The sequence below is a fragment of the Ostrinia furnacalis genome, unplaced genomic scaffold (assembly GCF_004193835.3).
Source record: "Ostrinia furnacalis isolate ACB-3 unplaced genomic scaffold, ASM419383v2 OfSCF0631, whole genome shotgun sequence".
In the NCBI taxonomy this organism is placed as follows: domain Eukaryota; kingdom Metazoa; phylum Arthropoda; class Insecta; order Lepidoptera; family Crambidae; genus Ostrinia; species Ostrinia furnacalis.
This window is the reverse complement of record NW_021130870.1, coordinates 467242-484081: the sequence shown is the minus strand read 5'-3', so window position 1 is coordinate 484081 and position 16840 is coordinate 467242. Positions and strand designations below refer to the sequence as shown.

Here is a 16840-nt window from a genome sequence, read left to right as displayed (position 1 = left end):
AAGCGTGGAACGGGGACCAAAGTTTAACGCGAGCGAAGCCGTCGGTAAAACTACTTCCACATAAAGTAGCCAAAAACAATGCAGCTGCCGTTGGATACGTTTAAACGCGGAATTATTCAACATTGTGAGTTAAAATATACAAATACATAAATGTATTATTGTTATTGGTCACATAATTATTTCTTTTTGTTCACATTTTGCACATTTAGCTTTCCAGCGAGAATATCGACTATACGTTTACTGCAGTAAATACTAACAAAAAAATGGTTCCGGTACACTTGCGCGAAAGACACTAGCGCGAAAGACATTTAGGCGAAGACACTAGCGCGAAAAGCCGTTTGCGCGCATGGACACTAGCGCGAAAAGACGTTAGCGCGTCTTTCGCGCTCATGACTTTTCGCGCCAACGTCCATTCGCGCTAATCTCTTTTCGCGCTAGTGCCTTCGCGCAAATATCTTTCGCGCTAGTGTCTTTCGTGCAAGTGTCCCGATACGCAAACATAATGGATCAAATCGTCGTAGTAAGTTTCGTAGCAAACTCCGTAGCAAGCTACGATCGAAGCTCTGTAGCAAGGTACCCGCATCTGTCTGTTTGATGTAACGAATCATTTCGCTTCGCAAATACCGTATTTGGTTCTTATGTTTAAGATACTGTTAGAACTTTTCATGCAGTGACAAGCTTTGTATCAGGAATGTTAAGGATATGAGGTTTCGGTTATGGATACGGTTACGGATATTAGAATAATATTATACCGGTTTCGGTTACGGTTACGGATATGAAATCATTTCGGATTATCCGAAAGTTTCGGATAATTTCGGTAACGGATATTAGAATCTTAAAAATGTTAAATTCAAAATGCAAGATGCTGCGCGACCCACATAGCCACTTTATGTCTTATGACGACATCTATGATAAAGGTAAAATTATATTATGGTGCCGGGGAATGCCAGACAAGTAAGAAATATTTAAAAATATTAAGATTTAGACTTCGCTTTATCCGAAATTATCCGAAACTTTTGAATCGGTTTCGGTTACGGATATTTTTCATTTTGGATATCCGATAGTTTCGGATACGGTTACGGATATCCATAACATCCCTGCTTTGTATCAACCTTTAGAAGTAGGAATAGATATTTCTTTGATTTGGTATGTGACACATAACTAGGTAATAGTATTCATCATGACATGTGCCGTACCTACTTTACCTGTCTTTTAATTTTGGTGACATCTTTTATACAGGGTGGAAACGATAAGTGATCTCACTCGATTATTTCTAAACTATACAAGATATCGAAAAACTGGTTACTGATCCTGAAAGTGCTTCACGAGCTCTTTCAAACGGTGTCAGTAATATGTTACATAATAACCTGGATCTATCCGAAAATTCAATGTTTTCAGCCTCCATACTAAATGTATGCCAGCCACACAATATCAGAAGTGTTAATTTTTTTAATTTAATAATAAGCACTTAAAATGAACTCGTAAATTGCATTCTTATTTAAAATTATTCATGGAAAACATTGGTTTTAGGCTTTACTTGCTATAAATTATCAAGACATGAGTGCCATGACTGTGGCAGTACTAAATGTATGGCAGCTGGAAACTTTGAATTTTCGGATAGTTCCAGTTTATTTTGTAACTTATTATTGGTACCGTTGGATAGACCTCGTAAAGCACTTTCAGGATCAGTAACCAGTTTTTGGATATCTTGTATAGTTTTTAATATTATGTGGTTTTACTAAATGTATGGAAGCTGGAAACATTAAATTTTTTGATAGATCCAGTTCATTTTGTAACCTATTATTGGTACCGTTGGATAGAGCTCGTGAAGGACTATCAGGATCAGTAACCAGTTTTTGGATATCTTGTATAGTTTAGAAATAATCGAGTGAGATCACTTATCGTTTCCACCCTGTATGTATCTATAAATGCGAAAGGTCGCTGAATCAAACTCATCACGAAATCTCGGAAACTACAAGTGTTAGGAGTCTCAAATTTTGCATGGAGGTTCCTTTTACAACGTAGGTGCTTACTAAGAGGGGATTTTAAGAAAATTCACCCCTAAGGGGTAAAACAGGATCCACGCGTACGAAGTCGCGGGCGGCCGCTAGTGTATAATAAAACGATTTTTGTGTACGATTGACAATAAAGTTACGTTTTATTGCTTTTCAAGCAGTTTATAAAGTTGTAATAAGCTAATAATTAAACTTTTCTTGGTAGCTCGTTTCATCAACATCTGATAAGCCTATTCCAAAACTCCAATGATTAAACAGCTGGAATGAAATACCTGTAAAAATGGACCCTGTAATAAAACGAAGTATCTTCTTAGCTTACAAATGTGGCTTAAATCTTTTGTCTCAACTTAGAGACCAGTTTAACTCGTCTCTTTAATTTCTTGTACACAGCTCAATAAAATAAGCCAACTAAATTCATAAATTCGTCATAAATAAATAATAAATAAATAAATATCCTTGGACATTTTACACTGCGCCTCTAGTCCCAAACTAAGCAAAGCTTGTACTGTGGGTACTAGACGACGGGATAAACATACTTATATACTTTTTTTTTTTTTTGTAAATACATACATATTATANAAGTTTAATGCGAGCGAAGCCGTCGGAAAAAAGTACTTCCACGTAAAGTAGTCAGAAACAATGCAGCTGCCGTTGGATACGTTTAAACACGGAGTTATTCAACATTGTGAGTTAAAATATACAAATCCTACTAATATTATAAATGCGAAAGTTTGGATGTCATGATGTCTGGATGTTTGGATGTCTGGATGTCTGGATGTTTGTTACTCTTTCACGCAAAAACTACTGAACGGATTTTGTTGAAACTTTACAGTATTACTGTTTATAACCCAGATTAACATATAGGCTATAATTTATGGCGATCTGTGACATACTAAATTTCACGCGGGTGAAACCGCGGGCAAAAGCTAGTAAGTACATAAATGTATTGTTTTTGTTATTGGTCACATAATTCGCGCTCATGACTTTTCACGCAAACGCGACGTCCAATCGTGCTAATGTCTTTTTACGCTAGTGTCCATGCGCGCAAACAGCTTTTCGTGCTAGTGCCTTCACGCAAATATCTTTCGCGCTAGTGTCTTTCGTGCTAGTGTCCCGATACGCAAACAAATGGATCAAATCGTCGTAGTAAGTTTCGTAGCAAACTCCATAGCAAGCTACGATCGAAGCTCTGTAGCAAGATACCCGCATCTGTCTGTTTGATGTAACGAATCATTTCGCTTCGCAAATACCGTATCTAGTTCTTACGTTTAAGATACTGTTAGAACTTTTCATGCAGTGACAAGCTTTGTATCAGGGATGTTAAGGATATGAAGTTTCGGTCATGGATACGGTTACGGATATTAGAATAATATTATACCGGTTTCGGTTACAATTACGGATATGAAATCATTTCGGATTATCCGAAAGTTTCGGATAATTTCGGTTACGGATATTAGAATCTTAAAAATGTTAAATTCAAAATGCAAGATGCTGCGCGACCCACATAGCCACTTTATGTCCTATGACGACATCTATGATATAGGTAAAATTATATTATGGTGCCAGGGATTGCCAGACAAGTAACAAATATTTAAAAATATTAAGATTTAGACTCCGCTTTATCCGAAATTATCCGAAACTTTTGAATCGGTTTCGGTTACGGATATTTTTTTATTTTGGATATCCGATAGTTTCGGATACGGTTACGGATATCCATAACATCCCTGCAACGACCTTTAGAAGTAGGAATAGATATTTTCTTTGATTTGGTATGTGACACATACCTACCTAATAGTTATTTATCATGACATGTGCCGTACCTACTTTACCTGTCTTTTCATTTTGGTGACATCTTTTATATCAAAAGCGCATTGAAGTAGTACGTAGTACATTATAACTCAATGTAAAAGCGAAAGGTCGCTGACTCAAACTCATCACGAAATCTCGGAAACTACAAGTGTTAGGAGTCTCAAATTTTGTATGGGGATTCCTTTTAGAACCCTAGGTGCTCACTAAGACGGGATTTTACGAAACTCCATCCCTAAGGGGGTAAAACGACACGCGTACGAAGTCGCGGGCGGCCGCTAGTGTATAATAAAACGATATTTAGTTACGTTTTATTGCTTTTCAGGCAGTATAGAAAGCTGTAATCAGCAAATAATGAAACTTTCCTTAGCTCATTTTATCAACATCTGATAAACCTATTCCAAAACTCCAATGATTAAACTGCTGGAATGAAATACCTGTAAAAATGGACCCTGTAATAAAACGAAGTATCCAGTTAGCTTACAAATGTGGCTTAAATCTTTTGTCTCAACTTAGAGACCAGTTTAACTCGTCTCTTCTACTTCTTGTACATAGTTCAATAAAATAAGCCAACTAAATTCATAAATTCGTCATAAGCGTTAGTTGGTTGCGATAAAATTTATAAAGTGGGCGACAAAACATGCCTTTCTCTGTGAAAAATTACCTTTCAGTCTCGGATAATGAATTATTATAATCATAATCATTATCATCATTAAAATTTAGGCGCGCTGTGCTGAGGTCCCTTACAGCGGCAGCAAATACCTAATTAGTCACTGTGTTTCTATTTGTTAGTTTTTAAATTTGCAGCTGTCCACATTGCATGCCGTGGCAGCCTTTAATTAAGACAACACTTAGTTCTAAGCACTTTTAGTTATAGTAATTCCATGTATGCGTGTTTGTCTTGTTGGTTGTCCTAATAAATAAAATAAAAATTACTTCAGAATGTAGGCGTAATTTGTTTCTCAAAACAAGCGCAAGCATAGTATTCAAAATATTTTTTAGTTTGAAATAGTATTTTTTATGTTGTTTAATTAAAAAAATTAACACAGCCGTGCTAGTTCTGATTAGAATATAGGTCCACGAGAGTTCGGTAGTAAAATTTATACAGCTTTTATTATTTGTACCGGCCGTTATTTTTTTGCTGTATTCCAGTCAAATGACTATCAAACGTAAACAAAAGGAATTCTCCCGAATGCTTTTAATTAATTAAATATTAGTTGGAACTAAAATCAGAATAACAATTAAGCCAATTTCAAAGTTTTGATTATGGCGGGTCGGTTATAGATGTTTGTTACTCTTTTAATTAAACAGTACTGAACGGATTTTCATAAAACTTTACAGGCTTTATTGACAGCAGTATAACACAGGCCATAATTTACAACGATGCTATAAATCCAGCCGAATGAAGCGGCAAGCAAAAGCTAGTGTTTATAAAAAGTTGTCTTTTACTTTTTCCACCTAAGTTTGCTTTAGCTTTCATTTTGTAGGTACAAATTAAAGCAAAAAAAAACCAACACGTTTTAGTATTCATTACACAAGTTCTCTCAAAGTACCCTCCACACTGGAATAAAACAAAATAAGTCCGTGTTTTCTTCACGTAAACTGATGTTAATACTTTAATTAAGAAACATTGTAGATTAGTGATGTGACATGTTAATGTGTCGATATTTTTGTAGTAAGTACATAAAATATACATACATATTATACCTGCTTTGGTAATATAAATATTTTCCCATCATCAACTCATTTATTCTTCACTATAGGAGCACGACCCACTCTAATTTGATTATCATAATCATTCATCATTTCAGCCACAGGTCATTCACTGTCTTCTCTAATAACAGACTGGCCGATTGGAAGCGGCCTGCATCCAGCGCCTTCCTTCAACCTTCATAAGACCATCTGTCCACCTCGTTCTCTCTATAATTTACCAGAGGCAAAAATTTAGACCTACACTCCTCACACTGATCTAGATTGGGGATTTTTGTATTTCTTGTCACTCAATCATCTTTAACGGCAAAAGTGGAAGTATTCTTAATCTACTCAACAAATATACATTATTTTATTATACAAAAATATCCTTGCCTACGAGTACTACACTGGTTTAAAGCTGCTACTACGAGTAAGCATACAAAGTAAAGAGTTTTTAACCGTGTTTCTACCGCACTTTCAAAGGACTGTGTCGTCTGTTATTTAGTTTTATCGTCAAAGTTAGCATTCATGTAATTTATGTACGTGCTAAAAGTCGAAGACAGAACAATTTAGTAACTTATGATAGTTGTAATAAACACGATTTTGACTTGAGTCAAGCGTCAACCACACCAACGCGTGCAGATTGCCATCGCCGGCGCGATCATAGGACAATGACAGGTCGCGCCAATTGTCATGGGTCATTATACAACCGTTCGCTTCTTCCTCCCCTTGGTGGTGGCCAGCAGGTTGGAGGCGCGGGGGCGTCTCCTCCTGTAGTGCACAGGCTACCACCGCCGTCGGACGGGATTGGCCTCGTGGTCCTGGCTAATTCTGTCGGCCCCCCATTAAGTGGGGGCGTGTTGGGTCCCGCCGTGTAGGGCGGGACGTCCGCGGAAGGTCGTTTCTAGTACCCAAGGCGCCGGCCACTATGCGGCAGAGGGAACACCCCAGGTTTTTAGTGGGTTCGAGTCCCACATAACCTACCGTCCCCCGGCGGTAGGTATGGATAGGCCATTTTCCTGGGTAAAAAAAAATTGTCATGGGTCGCGCGACCTGTCATTATCATATGATTGCGCCGGCGATGGCGATCTGTACGCGTAGACGTAGTTGAAGCATCACGGTCATAAGCTTTCGTTCGTTTTAGGCAAATGACGTCCACTGCTGGACAAAGACCTTCTTCAAGGATTTCCACAACAACCGGTCCTGAATTTCTCGCGTGCAGGTACTTTCGGCGACCTTCGCCAGAATACTTTGAATCTTAGCTAAGTAGAAATACTGTTTATATTTGCAGACCCAAATAAAGCATGGATGTACGATTACCTGGTCCCAGGGCCCAGGGCAAAGGGCACCACGTTCCAAGCTGCTATGAAGCTCACTATCATCATTGGGCAGGTGTTTGGTCTGCTACCTGTTGTAGGAGTGTCTGAGAAAGATTCTTCTAAGATAAGGTCAGTTGATACATCTATAAAAATGTAAATACGAAAGTAACTTTGTCTGTCCTTACTAACTTTCATGACTTACGCCCGTACTCACAAGAATTACTATGAGGTCTCACAATGTGCGTGGACGCACAGGGTCACACACGGACCAATCACAGAGCTCTATTCAACGCTGTGCAGCAAAGCAAGCATCATTTGTGGATACAAGTGTTACAATTATAACCCAACTGTGGACTGACTCGTGATCCGAGAAACGCGAGTTTAGTACTCCATTCCTGCTGGACTTATGGTGAACCCACTCGCAGCAGCAAATCGCACTCACAGTGTTGAATAGAGCTCTGTGATTGGTTCGTGTGTGCCCCTGCGCGTCCACGCGCACTGTGAGACTTCATAGTAATGTTTTTGAATACGGGCGTAATAGTTTAAAACAAATCCCAAGCACGAGTAGGACTATAGGACACACGGATCGACGTACCTAATAACGTTTATTTACTAAACTTTTTTGTATTTCAAGACATAATTTTTAATTAATATAACCAAAAGCAATTCATTGCTCTTACCTGCTGTGTTTAACAATCTTAAATTGATATTACCTAGATCTAAGACGGTCTCATTAAATGGGTATCTTTGAGGTCGTTTATAAATTTGAAGGTCTTGGAGATTATGTTTTGGCTTTAATCTCTTAAAAATTATTTTACTACATATTTTTATAAGAAATCAGTTTGAAATAAATACGAAATTATATTTACCTCTCGTGTTGTGTTGTGACGTAAGAACGGAATCGGCTTCATACATTTACGCCCGTATTCACAAACGATGCTTGCTTAAGTGAAGTAGCAAATCGAACGCACAGCGTTAAATAGAGCTCTGTGATTGGTTCGTGTGTCACCCTGTACGTACGCGCACTGTGAGACCTCATAGTAATGTTTGTGAATACTGGCATTAGTATCAGATTATTCATGTTGAAAAAGAGCACCTATTTCAACTTACATAAGTTTCCACATTCTGCATGATATGCCATCGATCGTACAGTCAGGGTCAATTAGTTCGTGGCATCAAAGTTGCCAAAAAGTTCGCAACGCGTCTTTATTACAATTGGGATAAGTTTTTGTTGTGAACTTTTTAACTTTGGGTGTCACGAACTTTTTGACGCTGACTGTACCGTGTATTTTTTTTTAGATTCACCATCTTCTCATGGCGATGCCTATACAGCTGCCTGACTATTATGGGCCAAAGCACGTTCATGGTGTTCTGTATCTTGAGCTTAGTCAAGAATACCGAAGAATCGTTGTCTTCAAACAGTAAGTTTATCAGCAGTGATTAGTCCATAGAGCTATTTTTATAGACATAATAAAGCTTGACAGACACGGTCACATCTGGACACAAGTAAGAAGGCTCTGGATGCAGGCCGCTACTAACTGGTCAATCTGGAAGTCGTTGGGGGAGACCTACTAACAACGCGGTCGATTAAACCAGAGTAAATACAAATGAGTAGGTCATCTTCATAGAAACGCACGGAGCGCGGTTTGTATGTGAGCGCGTGCCAATACGTATGCGGCTCGCACGCACACACTGACAAAATTCAGCGCACCTCACCGTTAATCCACGCTAAATTAATTTTGTCAGTGTGTGCGTGCGCGCCGCATACGTATTGGCGCGCTCACATACAAACCGCGCTCGGGCGTTTCTATGAAGATGACCTACCTACTCATTTGTATTTACTCTAATTAAACTGCGCACCTGGCGACTGTAACATCACATCGCCGCTCTTGTACGAACGTGGCGAACGCGAGGAGATGTGCAAGTAATTGGGAGGAAGAGTCGCATTTCAGTGAGATGCGCAGTTACCTCGATCGGGTTGTATGTTCTGTAGTGGACATTCTGTGTCCAAAATGATGATGATTCGAGCCCTTACAACGTAACTAGCATGTGAAAATTGTTGGTGTATCTTTTATTAATGAATAAATAAATGTTCTTCCAGCATCAATAGTTTTCTACAGCACCAACTGCTTGATAACGGTACTGTTTTTTCGGATCGCCACAAGATGGCCGCGTCTATGTCGGCAGATAGCAAAGGTAGAGGCTATTGACCCCAACCCTGATAACACGCTTGTAAGGAAGTGCAATGCTGCGTGCATCATCACACTGAGCCTTGCTGCTGGTAAGTATAAGGTTCATTTTCCTAATCAATATAAAGACAATAGGACATCAACCTAATTGGTGTCATTTTGCTTTAAAAAAGTACATTTAAAAGTAGAAACATATTATTATTAATTACTTAATTTATTTAGGACAATGATACCATGTTGATATTGCAGGATTCGATGACTGCCCGCAATGTGCCATGGTTGCAAACCGTTCTTTACACCTTATTTTTCTGAAGTCGGGTAAAATGTTATGAATGTTAGGGATGATGGAAGGATTTTTGTAACTACTTCACACACAAACTACTGGACATCAGAAAAAAGCTAGTTGCCTAATGTAGGTCTAAATAAATGAAAAGAAAAATCTATTAACTTTCAGTGGAACACGTGTTTGCTGACATATCAGGCTTATCAGGAGCACTGGACTGTCCAACAGGAAAGCACCTCTATGAGGCATTCATCACCACCAGCTTTCCGTGGATATACTCCTTCATTACGTACAATGACCTCCTTGGACTGATAACTCAAGTAAGATTTGATTGTTTTTACCGTTTTTTATAGTCAATCATTTATTTTGAGACTAGCCCAAAATAATCATTAACAGCGCCTGAAAAAAAAACGTTGTGTGCGTGGGACCTCTAGTAAGAACTTATCCTTTTAGAGAAACAACATGGCTCCAGTATAAGTTGCACGTAGCTTAGCTACCCCCAGGGTCAGTCTACCTTTGGGAAACTGGGTATAAGTGCTTGTTCTCATCAAGTTTTACATTTGTCTCTGACGGGTTACGAACCTCTAACCGTAGCAGACGTTGTCATCTAGCACGGATCCACAGGATCCACCGACCCTGGCGACGGTAAACGTGACTTTTGAGATATCATCATCATCATCATCATCATCATCATCTCAGCCATAGGACGTCCACTGCTGAACATAGGCCTCCCCCAATGCTTTCCATGTTCCATGTTTCCATGTTGCATGTCGCCTTTGAGATATACCTACTTTCATTTTTCCTTCGCTATACACCGCCACATTATACTTACTGGAATATTTATTACTTTTTTAGATTATCAACCTACAATGCACTTTCAATTGGAACTTCTCAGATGTGTTCGTCATCTGCGTCAGTTTCTTCCTAACTTCAAGGCTAGAGCAAGTCAATAAACGGATTGTAGCTGTCAAAGGAAAGGTGAGGTTTCAAATAGGCCTTTATTTTCACTAAGGAAGTCTTTAAGCCTGCGAGCGAGAAGATACGTTATGACTCTCAAAAACAGCTTATACTCGTAGACATGACTCAGAAGTAAGATTGGTATAATTGTTGTAAAAGTGTTTTATCACCTTTTTTGAAAAAAAATATCAGCACACTTCTGTGCCATGCCGTAGCTTGACCTTATCATCTCGTTAAGATAGAACCATAATTATTATTTTCCACTAAACTTTTAATATTTCGGCAGATTTTCATGTGTCAATAAGCCACCGTTAATTTGTTGCGTCGCATGAAATTAATATCAAAGTGATATTAAACAGTGTCGCTTGATGCCATTAACTGGTAAAATCTCCTTTACGCGCGTTCTAAAGGTCTATTACGTATTTGATGGAGACTGATCGTCATCACTCCACAGTCTCTATAAATGTGAGTGAATCTCTATGAGTTTGATAGCAATTACGACGGGCTAGACTCCATGATAAGTTTTAATAATGGCCAGTAATCGCCCACCTAGTTTTATGATGTAATTAAGGATTAGAAATTCGTAGCGCTTCTTACATAGTGCTATTAACTAGGTAACTATGAAAATATAATGTTTTAGAAGAGTTGGTTGTTGCGAAAATAGTTATTTAATGGGTGGCCTTTTCCAGCAATGGTGTCCTTATGCCCGTTGCCCGTTGCCCGTTTTTACTACACAGATTTCGTTATAAAATAGTTACATTTTATCTTTTCCGATATTTAAAAGAACCAACGACAACATGATAGACCGGTGATCTCATAAAGGTAATTCATTGGGCTACCCCAATGATTCCTATGTTCAGCAGTGGACGTTTTGTTGCTGATGATGATGAATTAACGACAGTTTTACTAAATGTCTCTGATAACAAAACAAATAGTTTTCCTTTTATTTTCCAGTACGTGCCATCAACTTTCTGGCGTTCGATCAGAGAAGACTATTGCAGGGCCGCGTCATTGGTGCGGAAGGTTGATGACGTCATCGGAGGGATCATCTTCATATCCTTCGCAAACAACCTCTTCTTCATTTGCCTGCAGATGCTGCATACTTTCGTGTATTTTTTATGCTGTATTTTTTTATCCACAACGAGGAAGCTCTTACTTACTTTTGCAGATTCTCCATTATTATGTCCTTTTAAAATTATTTAAAAATAATACCCATACGAGAGCTAGTTTGTGATAAGCTGATTGAATCATTGGATTCGCATTATGAATTTAATTGATTATGTACCTCTTCTCTGCTAATCTATTAGAAAAATAATTTTGCAATTACTAAAAAACGTTCAAATATCAGTACATTACATTAAATCAATGGTTTTTACTTCAAGGGAAGGGGTGTCAGCAAAGCCTTCATGTAAATACGATGCTCCTGATGAACGGTAAGATTATGTTTTACAGTAGACATTATAATTAGTGTTTCGACTACAGAAGTAACGACCGTCTTTAATATTTACCAGTGACAAAAGGGCGGATTTGGCCTACATTCGCTCCCATGCTGGTTAGACGGATTGGGGGGGCCTGATCTTTGCATATATCTCTCCCATCTTTTCTTTAGTCGCATCTTATAACACCGACGGGAAAAGTGGAGGGGTTCTATTCTACTCTGCCCGATCGTACGTGGGTGACTCAATTTGATTTAATAATCAAACAATCCCTTCCAGAGTTGGATGTCCACACATAAGGTAGACAGACGACGATAGATTGCAGAAAGGCCTTTACCAACCAGCTAATCTGGAAATTGTTGGAACTTATATTTAGCAGTGGTCGTCCTATGGCTGAAATGATAATGATGAAATAGAGGATTTGTCTCCACGCCGGCCAGACTGGGGAAGCCTTATTTTCGCATAATGTCATAATATCTCTCTCTTAGTCGCCTTTTACGACATCCAAAGAAAAATTAAGGATGGCCATCCTAATTTAATTTAATTTACTAGCAATAAAATTCTTTCCAGACTCTTCCGCGGGTACGAACAAGCAATATACTTCGTGTACTCCTGTGTGTTCCTGGTGGCGAGGTCTCTGGCGGTGTCTCTGATCGCTGCCCAAGTGCACACTGCGAGTACGAAGCCAGCCCAGGCTTTGTACCGGGTGTCCTCGTCTGCTTACTGCGTGGAAGTAAGTCCTCAATAACCAGAGTTCTCCATATGTCAGCCGACAGCACATCAAATCAAAATCAAAATTATCTTTATTTGTGTAGACTATTTAAAATAGTACTTACAAATCGTCAAAATGCTCTTAAGGAGCCTATACATGTCTCATTATTTTTTTGCTTCGAGACAAACATTTGGCTAGTGCTGAGAAGAAGCGCCGCAACAAACTCAGCAACAACATCAAGCTATATAAGAAGCACTGTGACATCTTATATGTAGTTGTAAAAAGGGCGATTTTGCATCAATAATGAGTAGTCTAATGTGCTGTCGTCTGTACTATACCCTGAGATGGATAGATGGATGTTTGTTACTCTTACACGCAAAAACTACTGTATCGATTTAAATAAGATTTGGTTTAAAGATAGAGACCCAGAGAAACACAAAGGTTTTTTTCTGATTTTTGGAAGGGTCACACGGTTTAGTTAATAGATTTTAACCTGATGATTTTTTCAGATACAACGGTTGTTAGATCAAATCCATATGGACACGGTTGCACTAAGTGGGATTCAGTTTTTCAACGTCACACGTGGCTTAGTTTTAACGGTAAGTGAATCATCAACATCATCATCATCATCATCATCATCATCATCATCATCATCATCATCCTCATGATCAGGTTATTAACTCACCACTGCCGTAGAATGACTCTCTCTAATTTACCAGAGGCAAATGAAAGATTTGGTCCATTCCCATCCTCACGCTGCCGTCTGTCCAACTGGTTAGGGAGGCCTAATGTTCGCATAGTGATTCCTTAGTCACCTCTTACGACATCCAAAGGAAGAATAGGCCCTATTATACCCTACTAGAAGCACACGACTACATGGGTAAATAAATACATACATTAAACATCAGAATACAGGCCTCTCTATCTATATTCTTGACGTCCAACGCCAATGTATTTCGCAGGGATAGAAACGTTGTTTTCCTGGTGAAGATTGAAAGGTCCTAAAATGAAAAGGTGTAATGACTATTACTGACTTAATAGTTTTCTGAAATTTCATTTCGTACTTAACTGCTACAAAATGATGGCAAAGGAATTAAAGCGTTGGGCCTTGAAGAGAAGGACGCTAGAGTGAGCAGCGGACCGCTTAATGCAACAATATTAACTCATTAAAGGTTCGGCCAAACCAACGCGATCACTACGCGATCAACTGGCGTGCAGCGATGGCGATCAATGCATTTAGTTCTGGTCGCCATCGCTGCACGCCGGCTGATCGCGTGTGATCGCGTTGGTTTGGCCGAACCTTAAGGCGACAATATTTTCCGCTTAAAATCTTTCTGTATTTAGTTAACAAGCCTTTTGACCCTTTTCGAGATATTTTATTCGATGTCAATCAAATCAAAGTAATTACTTAAATCTACGATTGAGTTCCTTTAGATTTGAAACTAAAACGAGTGTTAACGAAAATCTCTAGATTCTAGAGGCCGAGCTCCAAAATATTAAAATCTTTTTCTACAAAGGTTTAGGTACTCATATTATGTCTTTTAAGCGCCATAGCTTATAAACTATAAGCACTTGCTATATTTTATGTTTGTCTCGAAGCGCTGGTAGGGCCCATAAGATAAGGAGACATGTAAAGTGGTCCATAAGGGCTACCTTTTTTTTATCTATACTAATATTATGAATGCGAAAGTAACTCTGTCTGTCTATCTGTCTCTCTTTCACGCCTAAACCACTGAACCGATTTTGATGAAATTTGGCATAGAGACAGTTTGAGTCCCGGGAAAGGACATAGGATAGTTTTTATCCCGGTTTTTGAAACCGGTTTTAGAAAAAGTTTTTCTTTGACAGACAAAATTCCACGCGGGCGAAACCGCGGGTGGAAAGCTAGTTTACTATAATATTTTGACGTTCATAAGTTCCACTTGTGGTCTAAACTTTATAAAATATTTTTGATTTTGATCTTGATTTTTTTTTACAGGTAGCTGGAACTATAGTCACATACGAATTGGTTCTAATGCAGTTCACTGGAGTCTCACCTACGTCTGCATCACCTACTGTTCCATCGCCGACATAAGTGCTTGTTTCATCTGAAAATGCTTAGCTTTGAAAAAAAAATATGATAATGGAAATGAAAACAATTTTTTGGAACTTTTTGTAAAAAATATTATTCAGGAAGCTTCATAAACAAAATTAGTAATGGAAACGATGTCATGATTTATAAATGATACCAAAAGAAGTTTCAAAGTACCTACTTCAATTAGTATCTATAATATACATTTTAAAGCTTCTTTTAAAGATTTCGGTGTCCTATCGGATAAAAACAATTTATAGTTTGTGAAAATTACTGATACTTAGTAGCAGAAAACAATTTGTTTTATTTCCCTTCATTCCTCCACGTAAAACATAAATGATTTGCCACAGAATGAGTTACATCGTAAATATTGTAAGTACGAAAAGGTGAATGTGATTTCCTTTTGATTCCTAATAAGATGAGTTACCTAGTCAATATTATCATTGTGCTCCCACGAAAAGGAAATCATAGAAAATCATAGGTAATGTAATGTTCTGATCAAAGACCCCATTAAGGTGTGTAGAATAGAAATGCTATATTATGAAAACCTAAGGACTGAGGCAATCATATTAGTAGGTACCCTGAGCCTACCGATTTGTACAGGTATTATTAATAATCTTAGTAGCTTCTTAGAAGTTATCACGACTATAATAATATTATTCTTGTTGTATGATTAAGGATTGGTACTTTTATTTGTACGCGTGAAAATAAGCAGGTTGGGAGTTTGAATATTTCTTCCCGCTTTCGCAACATTTTTCATTGATTTTTTGCTTCCATTGGTAATCCTAGACAGATAGTAGCTTCCACAATAAATGGGATAACTTTTCAACACAAAATAATAGCAAGATTAGACGTCTTGTGTAGTAGGTATAATTTGCAACAATTTTTACAACAATAATTTATAAATAGGAGTAAATAAAAAAGAAAGTGGCAATAAATGCTTTTTAATCATACTTGAAACTTTCTTCATATCAAACATAATTCGCCGAAATAAGATCTGAATTACAAAGTAAATAATGTCATAAAGAAAACCCTTCAAAAATAACTTTTCTGATCATATACAAATAGTATGCCTGTCGTGTTTTATGCTTCTAAAACATACAGGACTCTATATTTTCGTTCTTGAACGACCAAAGATTCTTGAGACAACGTGCAGCGTTTTCAGCCAAATATGTGACATACAACCTTGGAAAAATTGGAAATAAACAATCTAGTTCTTAGCAACGTTTTGTTTTGTCTTTTTGAAACATTTTATTTCTTTCTTTCAACGTAAACTACACAGTAAAATGGCACAGCGATACAAAGTGTGCCTCAAATAATATGAATCTGCACTCCGGTTTATTCTGAGTTACACTAGTTATCGACTTGAAGACAGTCTTTCTTACAACTTATACATTGCTTGCAAATTTTTATCTCGTTACAAAAAAAAACAGTAAAATTACTATAACAAGCAAAAACAATGAAATTACGAACAATATTCATAAATATTTACCTTAAAATTTTGACAAGCATGCGGCTACTCGGACGACTCGTTGTCGAAAGAAAGCTTCTGCTGTTTAGAGTACCATCTGTTCTTACTCTGACATACTACATTGGACAGCGTATTGCTCAGAGAAAGTATTTGTGTCTCTTTTCCACTATTAATAACGTACATATGCTTGTTTATTTTTATTTTAGCCAAGGTGGCCAATAGCTATGTACAGGCCAATTACTATAGCAATCACCCTAGTAGTTAAGTACTTATAGGTTTCGGTGTCTTACTCGATAAAAACAATTTATAAGTTTGTGAGAAATTAATGACAGTTGCAGAAAACAATTTGTTTAATTTACCTCCATTTTGTATTGTATTTTATCTTACTTTCAAAATGAATGGTATGCAAATAAAATTAAAAGCGTTTGAAAATAAAACTATTTATGTCACTGAGTTAGGATACCACAGTTATACCTAAAAAATATTACTATATGTATGTGTATAAAAGAGTATACGAAAAGGTGTACGTGGTTCCCTTTTGATTCCTAATAGGATGAGTTACCTAGTCAATGTTATCATCGTGCTCCCATGAAAAGGAAAGCATAGAAAATCATACATAATGTAATATTCTGATCAAAGACCTTATTAAGGTGAGTAGAAATGTTATATTATGAAAACATAAGGACTGAGCCAATCATATTAGCAGGTACCTTAGTGAGCCTACCGATTTGTACTGGTATTATTAATAATCTTAGTACGAGTAGTACGAGTAGCTTCTTACAAGTTATCGTTATTGTTGTATGATTAAGGATTGATATTCTTATTTGTAACTAGCGGTGCCCGCGACTTTGTGCGCGTGAAAATAAGTAGTTTGAATATTTCTTCCCGC

At 37.7% G+C, this 16840-nt stretch overlaps 1 protein-coding gene across 1 annotated transcript; it reads left to right on the top strand.

The window, feature by feature from the left end:
• Positions 1-6821: 6821 nt before the first annotated feature.
• LOC114366396 (gustatory receptor for sugar taste 64e) lies at positions 6822-14483 on the top strand. Its single transcript, XM_028323259.1, has 10 exons — positions 6822-6961; positions 8132-8253; positions 8934-9113; positions 9476-9624; positions 10160-10282; positions 11216-11370; positions 11644-11694; positions 12268-12430; positions 12919-13008; positions 14388-14483. The coding sequence occupies exons 1-10, from the start codon at positions 6822-6824 to the stop codon at positions 14481-14483; spliced, it is 1269 nt and encodes a 422-aa protein (XP_028179060.1).
• Positions 14484-16840: the final 2357 nt, after the last annotated feature.

What these genes read in the sequence shown, in the direction of transcription:
- LOC114366396 (XM_028323259.1), top strand. Translation starts at nt 6,822, where the DNA reads ATGTACGATTACCTGGTCCCAGGGCCCAGGGCAAAGGGCACCACGTTC. An exon ending in AAAGATTCTTCTAAGATAAG is followed by an intron (nt 6,962 to 8,131) that starts GTCAGTTGATAC and finishes ATTTTTTTTTAG; the next exon opens with ATTCACCATCTTCTCATGGC. An exon ending in TCCTTGGACTGATAACTCAA is followed by an intron (nt 9,625 to 10,159) that starts GTAAGATTTGAT and finishes TTACTTTTTTAG; the next exon opens with ATTATCAACCTACAATGCAC.